Source organism: Oncorhynchus kisutch, linkage group LG14 (assembly GCF_002021735.2).
Source record: "Oncorhynchus kisutch isolate 150728-3 linkage group LG14, Okis_V2, whole genome shotgun sequence".
NCBI classification, from domain to species: domain Eukaryota; kingdom Metazoa; phylum Chordata; class Actinopteri; order Salmoniformes; family Salmonidae; genus Oncorhynchus; species Oncorhynchus kisutch.
In genome coordinates, this window is record NC_034187.2 from 29,352,718 (window position 1) to 29,378,014 (window position 25,297).

The following is a 25,297-nucleotide window of genomic DNA, read 5'->3' on the forward strand; positions in this document are numbered from 1 at the left end:
TTAAAAAGCAACCTGTAACATTGTGAATATACATTTGGAACACTTACTGTATATGATACGTTGTGTTTCGTAAGTTGTGAATTCATTTGTGGATGTCCATCATCCATTTGGTATGATATGTCACGAATTCCAAGGTGGCTAACGTTAGCTAGGCTAAGGGTTAGGGGTTAAGGTTGGGGTTAAGGTTAGGGAAGGGTTAGCTAACATGCTATGTAGTTGTAAAGTAGCTAAAAAACAGTAAGCAGTTGCTAATTAGCGAACCTTTGGGATGTTAGATGTTCGCTTTATACACCTACCCATCCACTCTGACCAACCACCCTACTTTTGTTTTTTCCTTAAGTAAGGGTGTTCCTAATGTTTGGTATACTCAGTGTATAGTACTGTTCATCTCTTAGAGGAGCATTCTGTTGAGGGAAGAGGTTTTCAGGACAAGCTATCGGAGTTGGATGCTGCTTTAATAATTAGGGATAATTACTGTATTACATGTCTATGCTCATCCCTGACCTCCTCTACTGTTATCCAGATTAAAGCAATCCATTCCAATCCTTTCAGTTCACTGTGCAGCCAAGAGATAAATATAAAGCCAGAGTTGGAAGCAGGTTTAGCAATGCAAAACCAAGCAAATAGACAAATGTTTGACACAGCAAAATGAGTTGAAAACAGAACAATTCAAGGGAGGCCCAAAATGCTGGTTACATTTCCGAGAGTCATAGAGCTGAAATAATACAGCTGGTCGCTTCCTTCATCGGCAGCTCTGAGAATAGAAGGAGGAAGAAAAGGAGGTGTAAATGGGAATAGTGTGTTGGCGCCGGTGTTATCACATATATGTGTCTCCACTCCCACCATGTTCTCTCCTTGTGTAGGTGTGTAGCAGTACCATCTGCTGCTAAAAGCCAGCTTGTCTCCTCACCTCCCCAGTTGGGCAGGATGGCGGCTCAGCCCTGGGCCTGTGGAACTGTCCCTAACCCCAGAGCCAGGCTGGTGGATAGATGGCAGGTTGTGGAACCAGACAGAACTAGCGGTGTTTCACAGAGAAAAGACAATGGTTCTGCTGAGTGGGCCATGAGCATATAAGTGTAATGTCTGTGAACACTGCCCTCTCTCTTCCATCTAATCTTCTAAGGGATGTGTCTCATGCTGCTACACCATGTGGTGCTGAATCTCATCCCAGGATTGCTCCTCTCTCAGACGGCCCGAAGTAAAGGTCAGGAGTTTATTCAGTCACCTCCAAAATGCTGCCAGGTACCAAACGTCCTCCTGCTCCCCTGTACTCCCTTCCTCATTGTGCTTGGCTTTAGGACAAATCTAGGTTCACCTCACCTCTTCCCATATCGGCGCAATAGAACACAAGTGGAGTACGGGGAGTCCTGCCCTCTCCTCAGCTCAATTCAGCTCAGCAAAGCTCACCTCTACAGTAGGCTACTGTGGTTTCCCCCCTGCAGCATCCTCTTACTCTGCAGGCAGGGCAACATCACCTGTCTCTGACCTTGTAACTGATCCCCCAGACAAGGACTACTGTTCCATTCTTTAAGAAAAACACACAGGCAAGGATGTCCCGTTACACCACAAGGCCTTTGAGAAGAAGATGCTGTTAACTGGTGTTGATATACCAGTGGACTATGCCAGATATGAGTGTAAATGGCTATTAGGGTGTGAATAATTCAATACCCCAAGGGCTGCTAATGTAAAAACATTGCCTTTGCTATTTATTTATTTTTTAAGGCAAACGCTCAACTTGAAGTGTGCAGGCATAATTGTCATAGTTATTATCATTGGGATTGAAAATTCCCATCAATCAATCAATAGCTTCGTCCAATCCCCGAGGTTGTAAGACCATGGGTTTAATAATAATTAGTCAAAGACTCAGTTCATGCAAAAGGCTAGTACAGTTTATTCAGAGAACTTTCGAAAGTTAAGAATACAAAAACATCAATTTTATAGCTGCGCACATACTTCCACACAAACAGTAGGTATTCTACGCACATACATAGGTGAAACAGTAGGTGAGTTTTGTCCTTCTCCCCAGTTCTCACCACTTGTATCACTACCCAGCCGACAGTTCCATTCCCCCGAGATTAGGGAGACCTTGAGAAGTACTCCCTGTCCTCTCTCCAAGATCTCTCAGAGGCCTAGCTGACCTGAGACCTTGAGAAGTATTCCCTGTCCTCTCCCAAGTCTCTCAGAGTCCTAGCCAGGTCGGCTCCGAAGCTAAGCCTTGCTCAGACAGTGTGTTTTTCCACTATACAGACACATTGTTTAACCTAATTCTGACTAAAACTACACACATCATCAGATTATAAATTTATGATTCTAATCAATTTCATACAATTATAAGGTTTCAGAGTGAAATAATTTCATCATTATCTTTCAACATTTAAATTATTTTATCAATAATCTAATCGTGTGATGGTGTCCTTTCTGACATCCATTTGAATGTAGCTTAGTGAATGAGTCACTACGAGAGGATTGTTGAAAGCTGCTCTCTCCAAGGAGATGTCCTCAGCACTGAACGGAGCCATTATTTTTTGTCTCCTGATGTTCAAACATGTCAACTCTCGGCAGGGAGTCGCAGAGCAGAGTGCGAAACGTAGAAAGCACAAGAGTTCCATACCTTTGACCAAATTGAACTTCTCTGGGATCGAGCGGTGTTGCAGCACAATAACACTTACTCCTACTTAGAATGATGTTGGAGTGAATCCTTCTCCACTATTCAGCTTTACTGCCCCATGCCCTCTGTGTCAATGAGGGTGAATGATCTGACAGGAAACAGTAGAAATAGCAATAGTATAAGTATAGCTGTTTAATGTGTCACTTCAAGTGTCATGAAATGATCTGTATCCCAGACATATTAAGGCCTACTGTACATCAACTCCAGGCTCAGTCCCTGAGAGTGCAGGGTCATGACCCCAGCGGATGTGAGGATTTACCCAGTCCCACAGAGCACTTATGTAATTACTCCAATTTCTAGAACAACGGCGGGATCGAACCCACCATGAGCCCGCAATCCTGATAAATCAGGTCTTAGAATGCACTGACCATATGAGAAGTTACAGAAAATATGCACTGTGAAAGAAAGATGAGATCAGGGAAGGAAAATATGGATTTAAAACAGTGTTATCCTGAGATCTCTCAATCTAATGCACCTCTCTTTCTCCTAACACACTGCAGCATCATCTCTCCATCTGTCTCTCTACTGTATCCCTCTATTTTTTACCTCTTAACAATTTTTTCACTCTCTCACATCCCTTCATTCTCTCTACTGTATCCATCTTTGGAGAGAAGGTGCTGGAGGGAGGGCCACATCTGTCACAGGAGTACACTGCCAGCACTGAAGAGAGAACAGACAGAGGGCACTGTGTCAGCCCACTCACACACATGCAAGCATACGCACACACACTAGCCAGTATATGCCCACAAAAATACTATACAGTCACAAATACTTTCGTAGCCTACAATTGATGTGCTTAACCTCTTTTTACAGAAACAATGCCACAGTGCAGTCACAATCTGCACAAAGAACACACCCTTCAGATTAAGCTCCCGAGTCCTGAGTTTCAGGTCACCTTCACCTTCAAAGGATAAACCCTTTACTGTAGAGTATATCTCCTAAACTACCATTTTAATCATCTCTGTTTAAAAATAGCCCTTTCTTCATACAGTAACTTGCTTTAAAATGAATCTCATCTTGAACACAAGCTTTGATTGCAAATATTCCTTCTTCATTCATTCAGTCCCTCTTGCGCTGTGGCACTCCCAGTCAGTTGAGCTGTAATTAAGATTTAAATGACGGTAATCTGTACCAATAACTCATCCACTTAAGCAGAAGTTTTATTTACATTTTTACCCCTTTTTCATGGTATCCAATTGTTAGTAGCTACTATCTTGTCTCATCGCTACAACTCCCGTACGGGCTCGGGAGAGCGTCCCGCAGAGCAACCACAACTGTCAGTAAGAGTGTCCATAATTAGGTCTTTGAATGAAGAGATTGAGATAAAACTGTCCAGTTTGAGTGTTTGTTGCAGCTCGTTCCAGTTGCTAGCTGCAACAAACTGTATAGACCAGCGACCCAGGGATGTGTGTGCTTTGGGGACTTTTAACATAATGTGACTGGCAGAACGGATGTTGTATTTGGAGAATGAGGCCTGCAGTAGATATCTCAGATAGGAGGGAGTGAGGGCTAAGAGGGTTTTATAAATAAGCATCAATCAGTGTGTCTTGCGATGGGTATACAGAGATGACCAGTTTACAGAGGAGTATATAGTGATGCAGTGATGTGTCCTATAAGGAGCATTGGTGGCAAATCTGATGGCCGAATGGTACAGAACATCTAGCCGCTCGAGAGCACCCTTACCTGCCGATCTATAAATTATATTCCCGTAATCCAGCATGGATAGGATGGTCATCTGAATCAGGGTTAGTATGGCATCTGGGGTGAAAGAGGAGCAATTGACTACAATAGAGGAAACCAAGTCTAGATTTACCATTAGCCTGCAGCTTAGGTCACTAAGTTTCTACTGACTCTGAAAAACACCAAAAGAAAGATGCCCAGGGTCCCTGCTCACCTGCGTGAATGTGCCGTAGGCATGCTGCAAGGAGGCATGAGGACTGCAGATGTGGCCATGGCAATAAATTGCAATGCTCGTACTGTGAGACGCCTAAGACAGCGCTACAGGGAGACAGGATGGACATTCTACCATGCTCCAGTTCACCAAGAGACATTCTTCAAAGGACAAACCGGCCTTCCATCGACAACCAATCTACCGAAGCGCAGCTCAGAGTAAATATTTATTGCATTTTCCTTTTTAAAATGGGCGGTAATTTAGAATGCATATATACTGTATTTACGATAGCATAGCTTCTCCCTTTGTTCCTCAGTCTTCCCACTCTTTCACTCAAACCCCCCCTTTCTTTGTGTAACCAGCCGCTATATCGGCTCCTTTCACCAGAACCATCAATGTATGATTCATTCTGTGTATATGTAATTCTGTGTGATTAGTTAGGTATTTAGTAAATAAATAATTAAACCAAATGTTGTATTGCTGATTCAACTTGTTAGCCAGGGTTCGTGAAGATAACCAAGAATTTACAACTTTCAGATGAGACTAAATAAGGTGAGGATTAAATATTGACTGCTACTGACGTAAAATATTACCAGGTCTTTAAGAGTTTATTCGGAAGATAACAGCTCTATAAACATTCTTTCGCGGTGCCCCGACTTTCTAGTTGATTATTTACCTGAGTAGCTTAAATCAGGTAATATTAATGACAGAAAAATGCTTTTATAGAATAGCATATCACTTAATCCGGCATAGCCAAAGACACGACAATATACAGTGCCTTCGGAAAGTATTCAGACCCCTTGACTTTTTCCACATTTTGTTACGTCACAGCCTTATTCCCAAATGTATTAAATAAATCCTCAGCAATCTACACACAATACAGCATAATGACAAAGCAAAAACAAAAATACCTTATTTACAGAAGTATTCAGACCCTTTGCTATGAGACTTGAAATTGAGCTCAGGTGCATCCTGTTTCCATTGATAATCCTTGAGATTTTCTACAACTTGGAGTCCACCTGTGGTAAATTCAATTGATTTGGAAAGGCACATACCTGTCTATATAAGGTCCCACAGATGACAGTGTCAGAGCAAAAACCAAGCCATGAAATTGAAGGAATTGTCTGTAGAGCTTCGAGACAGGATTGTGTCGAAGCACAGATATGGGGAAGGGTACAAAAAAATAAGGTCCCCAAGAACACATCCTTCTTAAATGGAAGACGTTTGGAACCTCCAAGACTCTCCCTAGAGCTGGCCGCCAGGCCAAACTGAGCAATCGGGGGAGAAGGGCCTTGGTCAGGGAGGTGACCAAGAACCCAATGGTCACTCTGACAGAGCTCTAGAGTTCGTCTGTGGAGATGGGAGAACCTTCCAGAAGGACAACAATCTCTGCAGCACTCCAACAATCAGGCCTTTATGGTCGAGTGGCCAGATGGAAGCCCCTCAGTAAAAGGCACACGGCAGCCCGCTTGGAGTTTGCCAAAAGGCACCTAAAGACTCACAGATCATGATAAATAAGATTCTCTGGTCTGATGAAACCAAGATTGAACACTTTGGTCTGAATGCCAAGCGCCAAGTCTGGAGGAAACCAAGCACCATCTCTACGGTGAAGCATGGTGGTGGCAGCATCAAGCTGTGGGGGGATGTTTTTCAGCGGCACAGACTGGGAGACTAGTCAGAATTGAGGCAAAGATGAACTGATCAAAGTACAGAGACATCCTTGTCTCTAGAGCGCTCAGGACCTCAGACTGGGGCGAAGGTTCACCTTCCAACAGGACAACGACCCTATGCCCACAGCCAAGACAACGCAGGAGTGGCTTCGGGACAAGTCTCTGAATGTCCTTGAGTGACCAGCTAGAGCCCGGACTTGAACCAAATAGAACATCTCTAGAGAAACTTCAAAATAGCTGTGCAGCAACGTTCCCCATCCTACCTGACAGAGCTTGAGAGGATCTGCAGAGAAGAATGAGAGAAACTCCCCAAATACAGGTGTAGGCTGTAATTGCTGCCAAAGGTGCTTCAACAATGTACTGAGTAAAGGGTCTGAATACTTATGTAAATGTGATGTCATTTTTATATCATTAGTCATTCTAGGGTATTGTTTGTAAATTAATGAGGGAAAAAAAACAATTTAATAAATTTTAGAATAAGGCTGTAACACAAAAAAGTCAAGGGTTCTGAATACTTTCTGAAGGCACTGTACATGACATATTTCAGTAGTTCTCTTGGCTCTACAAAATTATTAAGTTACCACTTGACAATAATACTCGTAAAGTGGCTTGTAAATATTTTAGTCAATGGGGTCCAGGTCTCGAATAGGAGTGTGGTTAAATTAAGTGGAATATGTCCCTTAAGTATGGTCATTGTCCCTTGGTCATCCGGTGTCCGGCCATGCATCTTGCTGAATGACCAGATGGAGCAGAAGGTCAGACACCAGGTGCACGGAGATGTGACAAGAAACATTATAATGGCCCTTGTTAATAGCCTCTCTCTCAGTTCCCATTCTGTGGGAGATAATGACATGGTCATTTCTGAGTCTTGTTTGTCCAGCGTGCATGATATGAGGTCGCAGGAGAAGGGGTTAAAAGGTGTGGGTTGTGTTCTGCTGCTGGCTCATTGGTCGGGCCATCAGCGATGTTACGGAGAGCTGCAGGATCGATTCCCAGCCATGTCTGCCGTAGCATCCATACAGTAGGCTATTCTTAGTTGCAGGTTGAGAAATGGGCTGTGTAGCAGGTGCTGTAAATCTTCATGTTCTCTGTGTCATGTTGTGGTGTTGGATGTGGGCGTGAGCTATCTGGGAAACAGTCCATGTTTCATGCCTGAGAAGGTTATACACAATACCAGTGCCAACAGAAAGCCTGGATTTAAAATGGATTACATGTAGATTGTGTGTGACTGGCCTACACCCAATACCCTATAATGTCAAAGAGGAATTATGTTTTTAAGTATCCAGACCCTTTGTAATGGCAAGCCTAAATAAGTTCAGGAGTAAAAATGTCCTTAACAGGTCACCTAATAAATTGCATGGACTCACTGTGTGCAATACCCGTGTTTAACATGATTTTTGAATGACTTCCTCATCTCTGTACCCCACACATTCAATTATCTTTAAGGTCCCTTGGTCAAGCAGTGAATTTCAAACACAGATTCAACCACAAAGACCAGGGAGGTTTTCCAATATCTTGCAAAGAAGGGCACCTGTTGGTAGATGATTAAAAAATAAGCAGACATTGAATATTAATAGCATTCATTGAATATTGAATATGCATAAATTAACTTAATGTCCTGAATAAAAAACGTTATGTTTGGGGCAAATCCAACACATCACTGAGTACCCCTCTTCATATGGTGGTGGCTGCATCATGTTATGTGTATGCTTGTCATCGGAAAGGACTAGGGAGTTAAGGATAAAAATAAATGGAATAGAGTTAAGCATAGACAAAATCCTAGAGGAAAACCTGGTTGTCTGCTTTCCAACAGACACGGGGAGACAAATCCACCTTTCAGCAGAACAATAACCTAAAACACAAGGACAAACATACTGGAGTTGCTTACCAAGATTACTTTGAATGTTCCTGAGTGGCCTAGTTACAGTTTTAACTTAAATTGGCTTGAAAATCTATGGCAAGACTTGAACATGGAAGTCTAGCAATGACCTCAACGCAATCAAACACCTTTGGGATGAATTGGAACGCCGACTGCGAGCAAGGCCTAGTCACCCAACATCAGTGCCTGACCTCACTAATGCTCTTGCGGCTGAATCGAAGAAAGTCCCAGCAGCAATGTTCCAACATCTAGTGGAAAGCCTTCCCAGAAGAGTGGAGGCTGTTATAGCAGCAATGTTCCAACATCTAGTAGAAAGCCTTCCCAGAAGAGTGGAGGCTGTTATAGCAGCAAAGAGGGGACCAACTTTTGGTCATGCAGTGTATGTAAATGAGATATTTCATTTTCAATAAATTTGCCCGCTGAGGTGGGAGGGACATAATACGAACTGACAGGTGGCACCGTGAGTACTAGGGATAAAACTCCCATCGGCCAAGGCAGGGAACCAGCCTGCTGATCTCCTGCATGCCTCCTGCACCCAGGTAGGACTGGACTGACCAACACTATTCAGTAGCTACTATCTAAAACCAAAAGCTAGGACTGGTTATACTACCTTACTGATAATACAAATTTAAATACTAAATGTGGAGGCTGAATGTGGTAAACCTTCAAAGCCACCCTAGCTAACACCTAACAGTCAGGCCTAAACTGTAGGTTATATTTGTCATTCAAAGAGTGGTTAGGTAAAGGAGAGCCAGGCTCAGCTTCACATGCCCATTATCTTTAGGGGAAATTACGCAATGCTTAAAAAAAAGAAGCTAAATCCCCTGATATGAACTCACGAGTCACATCAGGAGGTGATTAGGTGTCAGTAAAGGAGCAACTGGACAGTGAGATATTACACGCAAGTTTGCTGTAGTTTGTACTGTAGGCGACATACTTTGTCCTTAACTATAGCAAAAAAGATAGATAGTAAAATCCAACAAGAAACACTGTGTGAAGTGACTCCAGTTATTTAATTGATTTCTTTATTTGTCCTTCAGGGAAATGCACGGTTCAGCAATGCTACTACATACAAATAGCCATACAATAGCAATTTATTTTTTGTTTCAAGGTGTTTAATAAATTCGGACATATGATATACTAGGACGAGTGTGTAATTTATACTCGTTTGCAGTTACACTCTTAGATTAAAAGGTTCTGGATAGAACCAAAAAGGGTTCCATGCTTGCGTCATATATGGCACCCCTTAAGGTTATATACAGAACTGAAATTGGTTCCATATAGAACCCTATATGGAACCCAATGGTTCTCTATGGAACCAATGTTGGGTCAGTGAAGAACCCTGGGGTCTGATCAAAGAACCCTGCAAAAGGGTTCTATATTGAACCTATAAGGTTGCCATACAGTATATGAAGCAAACAATACAACCTTTTTGGTTCTATCCAGAGCCTTTTGTGTAGATTCTGCAGTTGGCAAAATACTCAACACTGCTCATCCATTTTCAAATTAAAAACATAAGCCACAAAGTAATGACTCTGAACAGCTGCTTGTTTCTGGTCCAGGAAAACTACTGCACATCCATTGCAGAAAGAAAAACACATGGTTTTGCATAGCTCCGTTGTAATGTAGATAAGGCACTTCATCAAGTACTTGATTCAGGCATTTTTATCATATAATCAACATTTCCCCTGGTTTAAGTCCTCTATAATCAATACTTCATATCTGAAAGCACATTACTCGAACAACATTTTTTTTAACTTTGTTAAATCACATACAGTATGCTCTCTGTAAAAATCTGCCCACCTATCTTTTGGCATAAGTCTCATTTTCAACATTCTTGAAATATTGAAATAGTCTTCTTGTGCATATTGCAACAGGCCAAGACTCACACGTTGTCCCATAACCCCACACAACCCAGTGTTTCTCAAAAAGACCAATAATTGTGCAATGGTTCGGGGTTATGTGGAGGAAAAGGCAACACGTTGTCAAAAATAAAAAGACAAAAATGTTCAAAACTGAAATCTGTCTGGGCAGGTTGTAATATAGTCACGTTCTTGGAGGTTGGTACTGTACCAAAGGTAACATGTACAGGTACATTTGACGTTGATGTGAAAATGGTTATTCCATCACATGGAAGATAGCATCTCCCCTCTCCTCTAGTCTCACACATTTAGAGGAGGCAATAGGCCGGTGAATGGTTACCAACCGTCATCAGCTAGCTGTTAGGAGGAAGTGGGAGTGTACCTGGAGCAGCTCTTTGTAGGACTGTAGTCCAGTCCGTAGGATGACAGCGACCTGTCTGTCAGCTCTATCCAAGCTGGTCCTCATACTGCTTTCTGAAACAGTCTCCAGCAGGGAAAAAGTCCCAGAGCCTCTCCTGATACATCTTCCACACGTATGACTCCTGGAGGAAGCAGACAAAAAGACTGGTCAATCTATAGCAGCAAATGAGCCGAGCCTAAAAACTGGTGAGTCACAGTTAACTTTGGGTCCTGAAATGACAACCTTTTCACAGGACAAAGGGGTCAAAAGAGTGACAAGCGCCATACCTGACCGGTGTGTTCTGTCTCATCTTTGTTGATAAGATACATCAGGAAAAACCTGTCAAGTCAAATAGATTTGAGATACATGAAAATTACCACTTGATCCACAGTCATATTTCACTTGCATCATTCAACATCTCAAAGATCAACTGACCTCTTTCACAACTACAAATGGCTATAGCAGGAGGAAATTAAAGCCTCATTCGAGCATAATGTTCTTGATGATCTTATCAATCATCCATGTGTCTTATCCTCAACCATCAGAGTACTGAGTACTGAGTTCCACTGCACACCAAATCAAAATGTATGATGCATACATAAGATGATATCACACACCTATTTTCCAATCAACCTAGTAAGTAAATCAATGAGCTAGTAAGGTTAGCGTTATGTCCTCCTCCAGTTGACTGAGTGGGCAGATGAAGACCACATGGCTTCCTATTTTCCAGCTAGCTAGCACAGAAACAATAGATGAGCACTGAGCTTATAGAGGGTGGAAGAATGCTGGCTGATGGGCACTGTTTATTTATTTTTTACTGGGGCATAGATACCATCAACTGTTGTGTAAAAGCCATCCATCAGGTGGTTTAATAGTAAACAAGTGGGTATAAATATGCAGGAAGACGAAAGACCTGTCGGCTAATTGATACTTCAGAGACAAAAAAAGTCTAGCTTTTAAGTGCCGGGTTACATTCAGTCTAGATACTCACAGGTAGTTGGCCAAGTTGTGCTCTTGTAAGGTGTGTGTCTCAAAGCCGTGAGGCGTCGTGTCAAAGTAGTCATTACCGATGCCACAGATGAAACATTTGGTCTGAGGAAAAAAATTGATGAAACACTCAAACATTGTCTTCAGTTGACCTGCACTACAGATGAAAGTAAACCAAAGTCTCTCACCTCCATATCCTCTTTGACTTGCTCCTGTTGGTCTCTCAGCTCTCCAAAAGCATCAATGATCAGACCTACAGACACACAACCAGTGAAGATATCTCTTTATGGACAGGGCAACTTAACACAATTCTCCTCCCCCCCACAGCTTTTTGTATTGCAATGTAAAATATTTCAATGGTTGAACAGCGGCTGACTATGGGAAGCAGCATCACTTTAGGCAGTGGTGTAAAGTACTTAGGTAAAAATACTTTAAAGTACTACTAAAGTATTTTTTGGGAGTATCTGTACTTTACTATATATATATAGTGTTAAGGGATTTTTTAAATCAATAATGACTAATTATGTATACATTTCAATCAGGACTGACTAATCAGAATACTATTATGTTATTGTATAGATGTATTCATTTTATTTTAATACTAGGACTGAATATAATGTATGTAATTATAATCAAGAATTAGAACAATGACTGTCTGTTCCTTGGTAGAAACGAATGAACTTATCGTCAGACTGGCTAGAATGCTTATCTACACAGGAAGGCCTTGGCTTGGTCATAAATTATCTATACTGGTGGGGGTCAATGTAGGAAGGCTTGAGAACTATACTACCATTGTACCGGAGTGGAGGAGGGACAGGACAGTTTGAAACCTAATGACATCATTTTCAGTTCATAACCTGTTGTAAATTGTATCATGTTCAGTACTCTCGAGAATAAATGCTACAGATTGATTTTGAGACTGGTCTCTGTCCATTTTATGCAAATAAATTCTTAGGAGTGGGCAGAGTGTTTAATTGAATTGGTTAATTAAAACATAAAGGAATTTAATTCCTCTAACATATATATATATATATATATACACACACCAGTCAAAATGTACAATCATGTAGTAACCAAAAAAGTGTTAAAAACAAATAAAAATATATTTTAGATTCCACAAAGTATCCACCCTTTGCCTTGATGACAGCTTTGCACACTCTTGGCATTCTCTCACCCAGCTTCACCTGGAATGCTTTTCCAACAGTCTTGAAGGAGTTCCCACATTATGCAGAGGACTTGTTGGTTGCTTTTCCTTCACTCTGCGGTCCAACTCATCCCAAACCACCTCAAATTGGGTTGCGGTCAGGGGATAGTGGAGGCCAGGTCATCTGATGCAGCATTCTATCACTCTCCTTCTTGGTCAAATAGCCCTTACACAGCCTGGTGGTGTGTTGGGTCATTGTCCTGTTGAAAAACAAATTATAGTCCCACTAAGCGCAAACCAGATGGGATGGCATATTGCTGCAGAATGCTGTGGTAGCCATGCTGGTTAAGTGAGCCTTGAATTGTAAATATATTCACTGACAGTGTCACCAGCAAAGCACCCCCACACCATAACAGCTCCTCCTCCATGCTTCACGATGGGAACCACACATGCAGAGATCATCCGTTCACCTACTCTGCATCTCACAAAGACACGGCGGTTGGAACCAAAAATCTCAAATTTGGACACATCAGACCAAAGGACATATTTCCACCGGTATAATGTTCATTGCTCATGTTTCTTGGCCCAAGCAAGTCTCTTCTTCTGATTGGTGTCCTTTAGTAGTGGTTTCTTTGCAGCAATTCGACCATGAAGGCCATGATTCACGCAGTCTCCTCTGAACAGTTGATGTTGAGATGTGTCTGTTACTTGAACTCTGTGAAGCATTTATTTGGGCTGCAATTTCTGAGGCTGGTAACTAATGAACGTATCCTCTGCAGCAGAGGTAACTCTGGGTCTTCCTTTCCTGTTGCGGTCCTCATGAAAGCCAGTTTCATCATAGCGCTTGATGGTTTTTGCGACTGCACTTGAAGAAACGTTCAAAGTTCTTTACATTTCCGCATTGACTGACCTTAAAGTGATGATGGACTGTCGTTTCTCTTTGTTTATTTGAGCTGTTCTTGCCATAATATGGACTTGGTCTTTTACCAAATAGGGCTTTCTTATGTATATCAACCCTACCTTGTCACAACACAACTGATTGGCTCAAATGGATTAAGAAGGAAAGTAATTCCTTTTAAATTAACTTTTAACAAGGCACACCTGTTAATTGAAATGCATTCCAGGTGACTTCCTCATGAAGCTGGTTAAAGTGTGCAAAGCTGTCATCAAGGCAAAGGGTGGCTACTTTGAAGAATGTCAAATACATTTGTTTAACACTTTTTTGGTTACTACATGATTCCATGTGTTATTTCATAGTTTTGATGTCTTTAATATTATTCTACAATGTAGAAATGAGTACAAATAAAGAAAAACCCTTGAAGATGTGTCCAAACTTTTGACTGGAACTGAATATTGTTTTTGCCCCTTTTCATCCCAATTTCGTGATATCCAATTGGTACAGTAGTTACAGTCTTGTCCCATAGCTGCAACTCCTGTATAGACTCGGGAGAGGCGAAGATCGAGAGCAATGCGTCCTCCGAAACACGACTCTGACACACTGCTCGCTTAACCCGGAAGCCAACCACATCAATGTGTCCGAGGATACACCGTCCAACTGGCGACCATGTCAGCGTGCATTCCCCCAGCCTGCCCCAAGAGTCGCTAGAGCGCAATGGGACAAGGACATCCCGGCCGGCCAAACCATCCCCCAACCTGGACGACGCTGGGCCAATTGTGCACCGGTCTCCCGGTCATGGCCGACTGCGACACAGCCTGGGATCGAACCCGGATCTGTAGTAACTCCTCTAGCACAACTATTTTTTTTTTTTACAACTTTTACTTCACTACATTCCTCAAGAAAATAATGTACTTTTTATTCCAAACATTTTCCCTGACAACCAACAGTAATTTTTTTGATTGCTTAGCAGGACAAGAAAGTTGTCAAATAATTCACGTACTTATCAATAGAACATGTGGTCATCACTACTGCCTCTGGCCTGGTGGACTCACTAAACACAAATAGTTTTGAAATTATTTATACTTTTACTTTAGATACTTAGTATATTTGAGCAATTACATTTACTTTTGATACTTAAGTATATTTAAAACCAAATACTTTTAGACTTTTACTCAAGTAGGATTTTACTGGGTGACTCACTTTTACTTGAGTAACTTTCTATTAAGGTATCTATACTTTTACTTGTTTTAGGGTACAGGCTGTATCTGTCTGTGTGTTCTAGACTTACTGTGAGGTGAGCAGTCAGTTTGCGTGCCTGTGGGAGAGACATGAGGCTGACTGATTGTCTCTGTCTGAGGTGGAAAAACCATTGGAAAGTTTGAGGCTTTCTGACTGTGAGAGAAACATTAAGGGCCTGTGTGTAAGGGCCTGGTGGAGACTAGTGGAGACAGACAGACCGAGTTATGGGTCTCTCTCTATGGGTGATTAATCCCCTCCCTACACAGCCCGTTTCACAGCCCCTTCCAGCCCATAGGGAGCAGGGTGACTTTGACACCAGGGAGCCAGAGTGACACTGACCCTGCTGGGTCTCACCCTGGTCCCCTTCGCTGTCCCAGATACTGCCTCCTGTGATCCAGATTAGTACAGTACGTACCCTGTATGATGGCCAGCAGGATGACGATGACAAAGAAGAAGAAGGTGATGTCGAAGAGGATGCGGTAGAGCTCGTACGGGTCGCCCGCGGGGTCCTCGATCTCATCCCCGATTCCACCCCCTGCCCTCACACCAACGTACATGTGGAACAGGTAGCACTGATGGAGGAGAGAGAGACAGAGAGAAGGTGAGAAAGAGAGTGACGCTGAATGGAAATGCAATAGATCAATTCACAAGGCACCAAACAGGATTGTTAAACTGGGCTGGTGTTAAATTTATTGATTTATTTTTTAACTAGTGTGGCCTCCACATTATGATGTTAGTGGAAAAATCCAAGGACTCACAGTCATCATGTCGTCACACTTCATATCGGGCTGGTTGTCATCCTCACTCTTGTTGTAGAATTTGCGGAAGAAGTTGAAGGCCACCACAGTGTACAGATAGACCACCACCGCCAGGAGACCTACAGTCAGAACCAGCTGAGACAGAGAATACCTCAGGTTACTTCCACTGTGATGTACTTTATCTCTATGGTTAATACCAAGGCAGAACTAGAGCTCTGACTCAACACTGACCCCTGTTGCCTGGTGGCCAAACTGCACCCACCTGTTTGCCATTGTGGGTGACCGAGGACAGTATGGTCCGGAGGGTCTTGAAGCCCATGGCGATGTCCAACAGATGGGCAGCGAAGAAGAAGTTGTTGTAGTGACCCAGGATGGACATGGTGGTGTACCACACCAGGTACAGGAATGACTGCAGGGACACACAACATAGAAACAGATCAGTCAGATCAAGTCAACAATAATGTGGTGTTATCATATACCAAATGATGCTCTTTGTAAATGTGGAACACTTACATTGTCTGTAAACACCACACCCATTTTCCAGCACTGGTACTTGGTGTCAATAGAGCTCAACCTGTCAAAAGAGGTGGATTGATGTGAATTGTACTGTTTTTGACTTCACTCTGTGTATGCTAACTCGACAACTCTATTATAGGCCACTCTCCCAGGGTCTCACCAGGACACCAGCGATGCCTCCTTCACCACCGTCTCCTCTGTGGGGTTGAAGTCCAGAGCACTCTTATCCAGCCCCAGCAGCTCTGCTATCCTCTCTGCTCCATACAGATCTCCATACTTATTGATCACCTAACAGCAGCAGGCCATGAAACAAGGAGAAACAGAGTAAATAGTAGAAAAAGTATGTGCATGTTCAAGTCATATTGATCTGGTGAATAATTCATAAAAATTCCACCAATAATTAATTAAATACTGTCTACTTACCTTGCGTTTCACAAACTTGTCCCAGTAGTTATTAGGGAAGGAACTACACAAAAGAGGATGGTAAATATCATTATTACAATGAGAAGGTACAAGACAGGGAGTTAAACAAAAACCTTGGTATAAACAAGTAAACCACAATCTGAAAACTACATTCAAATACCAAAAAGTTGATGATTATAGTTTGCGGGGACGATTATAGTTTGTGGTGACGATTATAGTTTGCGGTGATGATTATAGTTTGCGGTGATGATTATAGTTTGCGGTGATGATTATAGTTTGCGGTGATGATTATAGTTTGCGGTGATGATTATAGTTTGCGGTGATGATTATAGTTTGCGGTGATGATTATAGTTCGCGGTGATGATTATAGTTCGCGGTGATGATTATAGCTTGCGGTGATGATTATAGCTTGCGGTGATGATTATAGCTTGCGGTGATTATAGTTTGCGGTGATGATTATAGTTTGCGGTGATGATTATAGTTTGCAGTGATGATTCTAGTTTGATTCTAGTTTGCGGTGATGATTCTAGTTTGCGGTGATGATTCTAGTTTGCGGTGATGATTATAGTTTGATTATAGTTTGCGGTGATGATTATAGTTTGCGGTGATGATTATAGTTTACGGTGATGATTATAGCTTGCGGTGATAATTATAGTTTGCGGTGATGATTATAGTTTGTTGTGATGATTATAGTTTGCGGTGATGATTATAGTTTGCGGTGATGATTATAGCTTGCGGTGATGATTATAGTTTGCGGTGATGATTATAGTTTGCGGTGATGATTATAGTTATGCTCTATATGACTTACGGGGTGTTGATGACGAGGCGGTCCCACTGCCCTTTGATGTCATCGTCTGACGGCTGCTCTGTGATGTAGAGGCCGTCAAATTCCAACTTCCTGGCGATCTCCTTCTCTCTCTTGAACACCACCAGAGGCACCTTGGGGACACGGACAGACACACAGACAGAACATTAGATCACAGCCCCACAAGGTACTGTCTGAGATAATATCATCACACGCTGGTGTTTACCAAATACACCTTCAGAAAAAGGGGGAATAATGTATTGATGGTAGATTAGTTCCCATATTACAATATAAAGGACTTCTTGAAAACTGCTGTGTTTATTACTAGTCCATTATAATGATGAAACATTTATTCTCAAGGGATATTATAAATATTTTGGTATGTGTGCATATAAGTTAGTTATCTGTATGTGTGTGTTTGAAAACTGTACCTTAAGGTAGTAGTATCCCACCACACACAGGAAAGAGATGACTGTGTGTAGTATGGCCAAGAAGCGCAGTGTAGGTGCCATGTAGCCGGTGCTCTCCTGCAGGACAAAATACTCCATCCCACCTTCATCATCCTGTTCATCAGTAGCTCCACCTCCATTCCAGGGATCTGGATCATCGTCATCCCCGTCATCTCCAGTCACCTGACATAACACACGCTCAGTGTATATCCATGACAGCCCAATAGTAACACTGTGCTCTATTTGATTAGATAGGGTTTGACTTACTTTGTAGAAGAGCAGAATAAAGTTTATGGCAAATGCAACAAACAATGCCAAGAAACGCAGGTTGTAGAAGTTTCTGGCCAGATAGTTCTGAAAAACACATACAAGCATATATTAGACAATAATATGCCATACAGCATGCAACACCACAAACACTAATGTGCTATTATGATAACAGGGCTAAATGATGTGAATGGGTATAGCATCAGTGTGTGGTTTCACCAGCATCTTGGTCTGGTAGATGTCCAGACTAGAGAAGAAGCTGGCCATGAACTCCTCTGGAGACTCTTTCTTCAGTCCCGGTCTCTTCTTGGGGGCCTTCTTCTCCTCCGGTGAGGGCTCTGGGGGAGCATCCTCTTTGACTTTGTCCTGGTCCTTCTTCTCCCCATCCTCTGGGCTGTAGACACAAACACACACCATTAAACAGGGTGATGCACAGACAGACCAACAGACAACAAGCACCCTCACCAAATCAGTTCCGCTTCCAGCAGGAGCAAACACAAATGCTGTTACGGCTCAGTCAGGTAGGGAATCTTGTGTTCACACTGAGAATCAAATCAAAGATCAAGGACGCATTAGGCCACTCACTCTGATTTCTCTGGCTCGGCTTTGTGGTCTCCGTTGGTAGGCTCCTTAGTCGCAGCCTCCTTCAAGAAACACATGGAATCCTGGTAAACCCATTCATGTTCATAATGGAAATAAATAAATAAAAACTTTGGTACACTTTTTCTGTGAGCATACTGATGGACAAATCTGAAGAAATGTTTTAAAATCGCCAAAGCGTTTGTCTACAATGTGAGCGTTTGATATTGTACTATATTTAGTCTTTGGGGTTACTGTTTTTTTTATATACACATTTCATGAATCAAACCATGTGAATATATGTTCCAAATTCAATTCCAAGACTGTTGGAAAAGCATTCCAGGTGAAGCTTAGCAAGAGGATGCTAAGCTTTCAAGGCAAAGAGTGGCTACTTTGAAAAATGTCAAATATAAAATGTTTTGATTTGTTTAACACTTTTTTGGTTACTACATGATTCCATATGTGTTATTTCATAGTTGTGACGTCTTCACTATTACTCTACAATGTAGAAAATAGTACAAAAAAAAAAAAAACATATATGCTCTGACATATACCGTGAACTGTGGGACCTTATATAGACAGGTTTGTGCCTTTCCAAATCATGTCCAATAAATTGACTTTACCACAGACTTTACCACTTCATTCAAGTTGTAGAAACATCTCAAGGATGATCAATGGAAACAGGATGCACTTGAGCTCAATTTCGAGTCTCATAGCAAAGGGTCTGAATACTTATGTAAATAAGGTATCTTATTTTTTTTAGACATTTGCAAACATTTCTAAAGACATATTTTCGATTTTCATTATGGGGTAGTGTGTGTAGATTGATGAGGAAATGTTTTTATTTAATCCATTTTAGAATAAGGCTGTAATGTAACTTGTTTGCTGAAGCGCGAAGGCCCATCTGAACTCCCTCCTGTATTCACATGACTTGATTAATTAAATGTGTAAAAAAAAAAATTCACTCAATGTGTCCAAAGACTAAATACAGTGTGATACAGAAACTGCTGTAGGTCACAAACAACAATGAGTCGAATCATACATTTGGCATATTTAGAACAGGTCAAATAACAATACTATATGGTTTTAGTCCTTTGAATGATTTTCACATTTTCTCCAAATTCTAACTTTGACTGACACTGTCAATGTGGCCTGTCTATAGACACCAAATGTCATGCATTTACACCAAACAGAATTTGTTCTGTGGCACATTGAGAAGAATGGCTTAAACTACAGTTCATTTTCAGTGACATACACATAACAGAGGCCTGATTTTACACAGATAACCATTACTCTTGTAATAAATCTGAATGTGTGATTTCTGAGGATATTCAGATACCTTGGCCTTCTTCTGCTTGACGGCACTGGCTAAAGAGGGGGCGTCGACCCCCACCACCTCACCCATGTCCCCCAGACCTGGCTCGGGCGCATGCTTTCCCCCCTGGCTCTTGGTTTGGATGTTAAGCAGCTCAGCCATCAGATCTGCCTCTGCCTTGTCCCCCTGGCCCATGTGGCCCATCTCTGCCACAGATGACGCCTCACTCGCCTCCATCTTCTCTGTCTCCAGCACATCACCATGGATACCAAACTGTGTGGGGTCGGGCATGTTCCCCAGGATGTCTGTGACCTTCATGTTCTTGGCCCCCTCCACCAGGCCCCCGCCAAACATGGAGGACCACAGGATATGGAAGAAGCCCCACACCAGGTTGTAAAGGAAGCGGAAGACGCCAGTGATAATCATCCAGAAGAATGAGAAGAAGCCTTGGACCATCTCCCTCACACTCATCTTCCTGAACCTCCTGTACTGCCGCCTCATGCTTTTGAAGGTCAGCAGCTGGCGGAAGCTGAACAGGTTCTTCCTCATGGAGACGCAGGAGTTGGTGAAGGCGGAGTGAGACTCCATCATGCTCTCCTCCTCTTCCTCCTCAGGCTCCTCCGTCACACTCTGGCTGTCCTCGTCGTCCTCCTCGGGACGCTCCACTGCGTCAGGCTCAGAGATCTGTGAGGCCAGCTGCATCTCAAATATGGTGTCCTCACAGAAGTTGACAAACAGCTCCATCTTCTCGCTCTCTCCACCCTCATTCACCACGTCAAAGATAAACTGTCTCTTAGACTCTTTGACTTGGGGCTTCTCCCACTGTGTACGACTAGACTCGCTGATCTCAAAGTAGACCCTCTCGATGCGCTTGGCTCCACCCATAATCTCTATGCGGCCCAGGTAGGGCTCGAAGTAGTTTATCACGCTCTCGGCCAGGTCCAGGAAGGTGGCCAGACGGGCGTCGTGAGGCATGTGTTCTGACAGGTTGGTGAGCAGGACCGCCACGTTAAAGCCAATGTCCTTGGCCGGCTCATGAAAGCGCTTCACAAACTCCTCGTAGTTGAACATGTCGTTCTCATCAGCCTCGGCACAGGAGAGCAAGAACTCGATCTCTGACTGGGAGTACTGCTTCTGGTTCTCCATGGACTTCTGGAACTCCTTCTTGGAGATCACTCCCTTGCTCTCCGGGTCGTACTCCTTGAAGTTGTCCGATGTGGTCAGGTCTTTGAGTTTGAGGAACATGTCGAAGAACTTGAGGATCATCTCCACATTGCTGGAGGACTCCACCAGGGTGTCCACCATCTGTTTCCCGATGGTTCCATTGACAACGTTACCTGTGGGGTTACTAAAGTTTAGAACACGTGTCAAACACAAAGGATTCGGTCCGTGACACATTTCTATCTGTCCCACGCAATGATTTGGGTTGTCAATTCATTTTGGCCTGCTTACATACTGCCGTGCTGCACTACAAGTTAGCAAGCACTGCCAGCATGCAGCACGACAAACGGTAGTGGATTGCCATACCCACATACAAGCCAGCCAGTGCGCTGTATCATATAATCACTAATGGCACTGACCAAATCTTCTACCGGACCGAAAGTTTATAAGTGTTGTAGGCTAAATGTCCATGCCAAGTTCTGGTTCCAACGGGTCTTTGCTGTAGCCTACAGAACATGTCATCTTGGTTGTCAAAAAGTTATAAGATGAAGTATTCACATGTGGGTATAAATTACTACTAGGACAATAGGACACAAGCGAGTATACATGAGTCAACAGCTGAGTCATCTACTTTATGAAATTAAGATGACATTTGTCATTGTTTTAAGATGGTCATACCATGGATCATTTAGCTTTGTTTTAGAATTTTAGGACCCCTTTAGGTATCAAAACTGCCTTCATACTTCCATTTATTTTTTTAAACCGGTACCTGTTAGTCACAGGAGTCGTAGAGCAAATCGGAAAAAACATCGTGTTCATGAGAATCTCCCCTTTCCATAGAGTCTTGTAAGTCAAATCGTTTGGATGCTTCAGACATTTTCGTGAGAAGATCGATTTTCGGGTCTGAGAAACACCGTTCTAGTTCTGACACATTTTACCGGAGGAAAATGTGGATTGAGAAGCATCCAATGCAAAAAAAACATTGATATCTCTAGATTAAATTGACAGATTTGGATGATTATTTTATTATGTTACTTATGGCAAAAACGAAAGTAGGGTGGTTGGTCAGGGTTGATGAGTAGGTGTTTGACGCGAACATCTAGCAACCCAACGGATGCAATTTTGAATCTTATCACGGACAACATTAGCATTTTAGCTAATTAGCAACTTTCCCCTATGTACTACTTTTTAGCTACTTTGCAACTACTTAGCATGTCAGCTAACCCTTCCCTAACCATAACTATTATAGCTAACCCTAACCTTAACCCTTTAAGCTAACTCCTAAACTTAACCCTAACCTCTAAACCCTATCCTAGCTAACGTCAGCAACCTAGCTAGAATTCTTAGCATATCGTATGTTTTGCAGATTCGCAACATATAGTACGTTTTGCGAATTCGTAACATATTGTATGTTTTGCAACTTTCAATATATAATACATAATGTTATTCATAACATATATGAAATGGGTGATGGACACCCACAAATTAATACATCTAAAAACCTGTTTTCGTTTTGTCATTATGGGGTATTGTGTGTAGATTGATAAGGATTCTTTTTTATTTAATCAATGTTAGAATAAAGCTGTAAGCAACAAAATGTAGAAAAAGTGAAGGGGTCTGAATAATTTCAGAATGCACTGTATATATCTCTTGTTTTAATATGTTCAAATGCTATATATAGCACCCTATGTACATCTCGGGGCGGCAGGGTAGCCTAGTGGTTAGAGCGTTGGACTAGTAACCGAAAGGTTGCAAGTTCGAATCTCCGAGCTGACAAGGTACAAATCTGTCGTTCTGCCCCTGAACAGGCAGTTAACCCACTGTTCCTAGGCCGTCATTGAAAATAAGAATTTGTTCTTAACTGACTTGCCTAGTAAAATGTTAAAAAAATAAGTGGACATTATAAAGGGACCTATTATTTGAAATAAAACAATGGCCAGTTTGGGTCACAGTTGTATGCAGGCGTTTTGATGTTGTAAAAACAAACATAATATGTCAGGCCCACAAATTCGTTGTGTTTTTTCAATACGGCCCGTGGTCTGATTGAGTTTGACACCCCTGGTTTAGAACAAACAATAGAAAGTACAAAGTAACCATAATACAATCTGTTAATTGAATTGTCCAAGTAGAATGGATAGGTGTTTGATGTCATGTAATATCATTTCAAGTAAATAGATCTCTTTAAAGGGTTTTAGGCACAAAATTGATAAAATAGATAGAGCATATGCTGGTAGCGAGTGTTCTATCAGTGCCTCTAGATATGACCACGAGGTGTTCCGTGATGAGTCACGACTGAGATGAAAAGGTAATAGAACCTTCCAGAAGGGAGAGCATCATCACGATCATGTCCTTCTGCAGGTCCAGCAGCTCCTTCAATAACTCAATCTGACTTGAATCCTGGGGGAGAGGAAACGAAAGCAACTTTGTGACACATCCTTCACCACATCAAAAAGGTTAGCGCAGCTCTCTGTCTGGGGCCAGTCCGCCGCTAATATCCCAGCATGGCATTTGGAGAGATCAAGGCCCTCTGAGAGCGCTAGGTCCCAGCCATCCATCAGCACACAGGCTAATGTCATTCTGTTGGGCCCAAGCAGATGGCTGGGAGGGGCTGACTCATTTTGGGCCTCCTTTGAGCCGGCTCACAGCACATAATAAATCTGATGAGGGACTTTGATTAGCTTAATCAAAACGCGCCCAGCCGCCCTGTCAATCTGTCCACCTGCAAACAGCCCTGCCCCTCTGGATAACCCTGAGATAAACTAAGACGGTACAAGAAGTTTCATTCTGATCCCATCTGGGTTATTGGCTACAAAGCACATCTAAGGTGTCTGGCTGTGCGAGTGATGGATCTTTCAAATTAAGGCAGAGAGAAAAGCCTGTCAACTAGGCAGAGAGAAAAGCCTGTCAACATGCTGCAGAGTACATCTCTGAGTTAAGAGAGACCTCTAGTGGCAACACCGCAGATTGTTGAACTCTATCCACATATAGTTTGATGTTGCATCACATGAATCAGATTCTATTCAATTTCATATCTGATGACATAGATTGAATATTGGTTGAGTAAAAGTAAGTTGATTAGGAAATTGTACTGAGTTGTATTACCTGTGACAGCTTCATCTGCATATTGGCAAACACATGCAGGAATCCCACCACTGCATCCCATAGCCTGCTGTGTGCCAGACTCTGCTGGTTCCCAATACACGGGCCCTGGCGTCACAAAGAGAAGATCACTAAAGTCAAGACAATTGGATCACCATGATTAACCATACAACACATTCCTGTCTGTGAAGGCTAGTTTCTTCCAACCCAAGAGTCTTGTGTTACCTGTATGTACTCAGTGAGAGAGTTGAAAATCTGCTTGGCCACAGCCAGGGCTTTGGAGAAGTTCCGCTGGCCAGCCTCATCCATGATGTCTTTCCCAGAGTAGTACCAGTAGAAATCACTGATGGATTCCTAATATTGGACAAATCAACATGGAACACATGATACTGTAAACAGACATTACACACAAAGCATATACGGAGTGAAGGTGGGGGATAGTATTTTACCTGCAGACGGAGCAGGTAGTCCACAGTGCTGATGATGATATTTACTGTGGTCGTGTTCCCTGTTTGAGTCCGCAGGAAGTTTTGAAAGTCTGAAGAAAGAGAAAGTGGTCAAATACCAATGAATGGTTAGAGGATCAGGTAATGATATACATAGTACATTGTGGGCAGTAAACACAAATAATACGGATCAGAACTAAATACACAAGTCACAGGTAGGCTAGAGTACCTTAACCGGTATTGAGGTAAGGTGTTCTAGAAAGTTTGGACGTACCGTTGTTGTGTCCCTCACAGAGCAGTTGCAGAAACCTAAAGAGATCCTTAGTGAACTCATCATTTTGCAGTACTTTGGAACCTGGACACAGGAGATGAGATTGACGACTGTCCCCTTTGGTTAGGAGGGGGCTAGAAATCAGGCCATCCCCCTCAACCTGATCTAACACAAGCTTACAAAATGGCTAGCATAACTTTCACTTCAATACAAAGCTGCTGTCTAGTCCTCAAGCTCATAGACTAGGAGATGTTTGTTATGAAAGTATATGCTCCCTCTATGAGATATTAATATCACTTTGACTTGATATACCGTACATACTGTATGCAGGGAAGGATGTTCAGTATACAACTGCATGGCAGAGCTTTGTTGTTCTGTACTTCAGATACAAGCAAAGCTTTGGGAATGTTATTCTTATTCCTAATTTACTTTATCAAGTAATATTGGTTAGTAGTATCAACAAAAAAGAGACAGACAAGTTTCCAGATAGACCACAAGCACTAACTTTGTATAGGAGACCACAAGCACTAACTTTGTATAGGAGACCACAAGCACTAACTTTGTATAGGA

General features: G+C 42.3%; 1 protein-coding gene across 4 annotated transcripts in view; it reads right to left on the minus strand.

Annotated features, from left to right (window-relative positions):
• Nucleotides 1–9,981: 9,981 nt before the first annotated feature.
• LOC109904530 (ryanodine receptor 3) overlaps nt 9,982–25,297 on the minus strand; it is a 160,897-nt gene continuing 145,581 nt past the window's right edge. For all 4 annotated transcript variants that reach the window (XM_031788211.1, XM_031788210.1, XM_031788209.1 and 1 more), the window contains 21 exons: nt 24,731–24,811; nt 24,460–24,548; nt 24,236–24,364; nt 24,014–24,118; nt 23,227–23,308; nt 19,775–21,087; nt 18,442–18,500; nt 18,076–18,250; nt 17,857–17,943; nt 17,572–17,772; nt 17,144–17,274; nt 16,336–16,378; nt 16,073–16,200; nt 15,910–15,970; nt 15,659–15,805; nt 15,397–15,531; nt 15,054–15,210; nt 11,546–11,610; nt 11,362–11,462; nt 10,658–10,709; nt 9,982–10,512 (listed from right to left, as the gene is read on the minus strand). In XM_031788211.1, the coding sequence (XP_031644071.1) occupies nt 10,417–10,512; nt 10,658–10,709; nt 11,362–11,462; nt 11,546–11,610; nt 15,054–15,210; nt 15,397–15,531; nt 15,659–15,805; nt 15,910–15,970; nt 16,073–16,200; nt 16,336–16,378; nt 17,144–17,274; nt 17,572–17,772; nt 17,857–17,943; nt 18,076–18,250; nt 18,442–18,500; nt 19,775–21,087; nt 23,227–23,308; nt 24,014–24,118; nt 24,236–24,364; nt 24,460–24,548; nt 24,731–24,811 (3,437 nt within the window). In that variant the 3' untranslated portion in view covers nt 9,982–10,416. The remainder of the gene's footprint in view (nt 10,513–10,657; nt 10,710–11,361; nt 11,463–11,545; nt 11,611–15,053; nt 15,211–15,396; nt 15,532–15,658; nt 15,806–15,909; nt 15,971–16,072; nt 16,201–16,335; nt 16,379–17,143; nt 17,275–17,571; nt 17,773–17,856; nt 17,944–18,075; nt 18,251–18,441; nt 18,501–19,774; nt 21,088–23,226; nt 23,309–24,013; nt 24,119–24,235; nt 24,365–24,459; nt 24,549–24,730; nt 24,812–25,297) is intronic.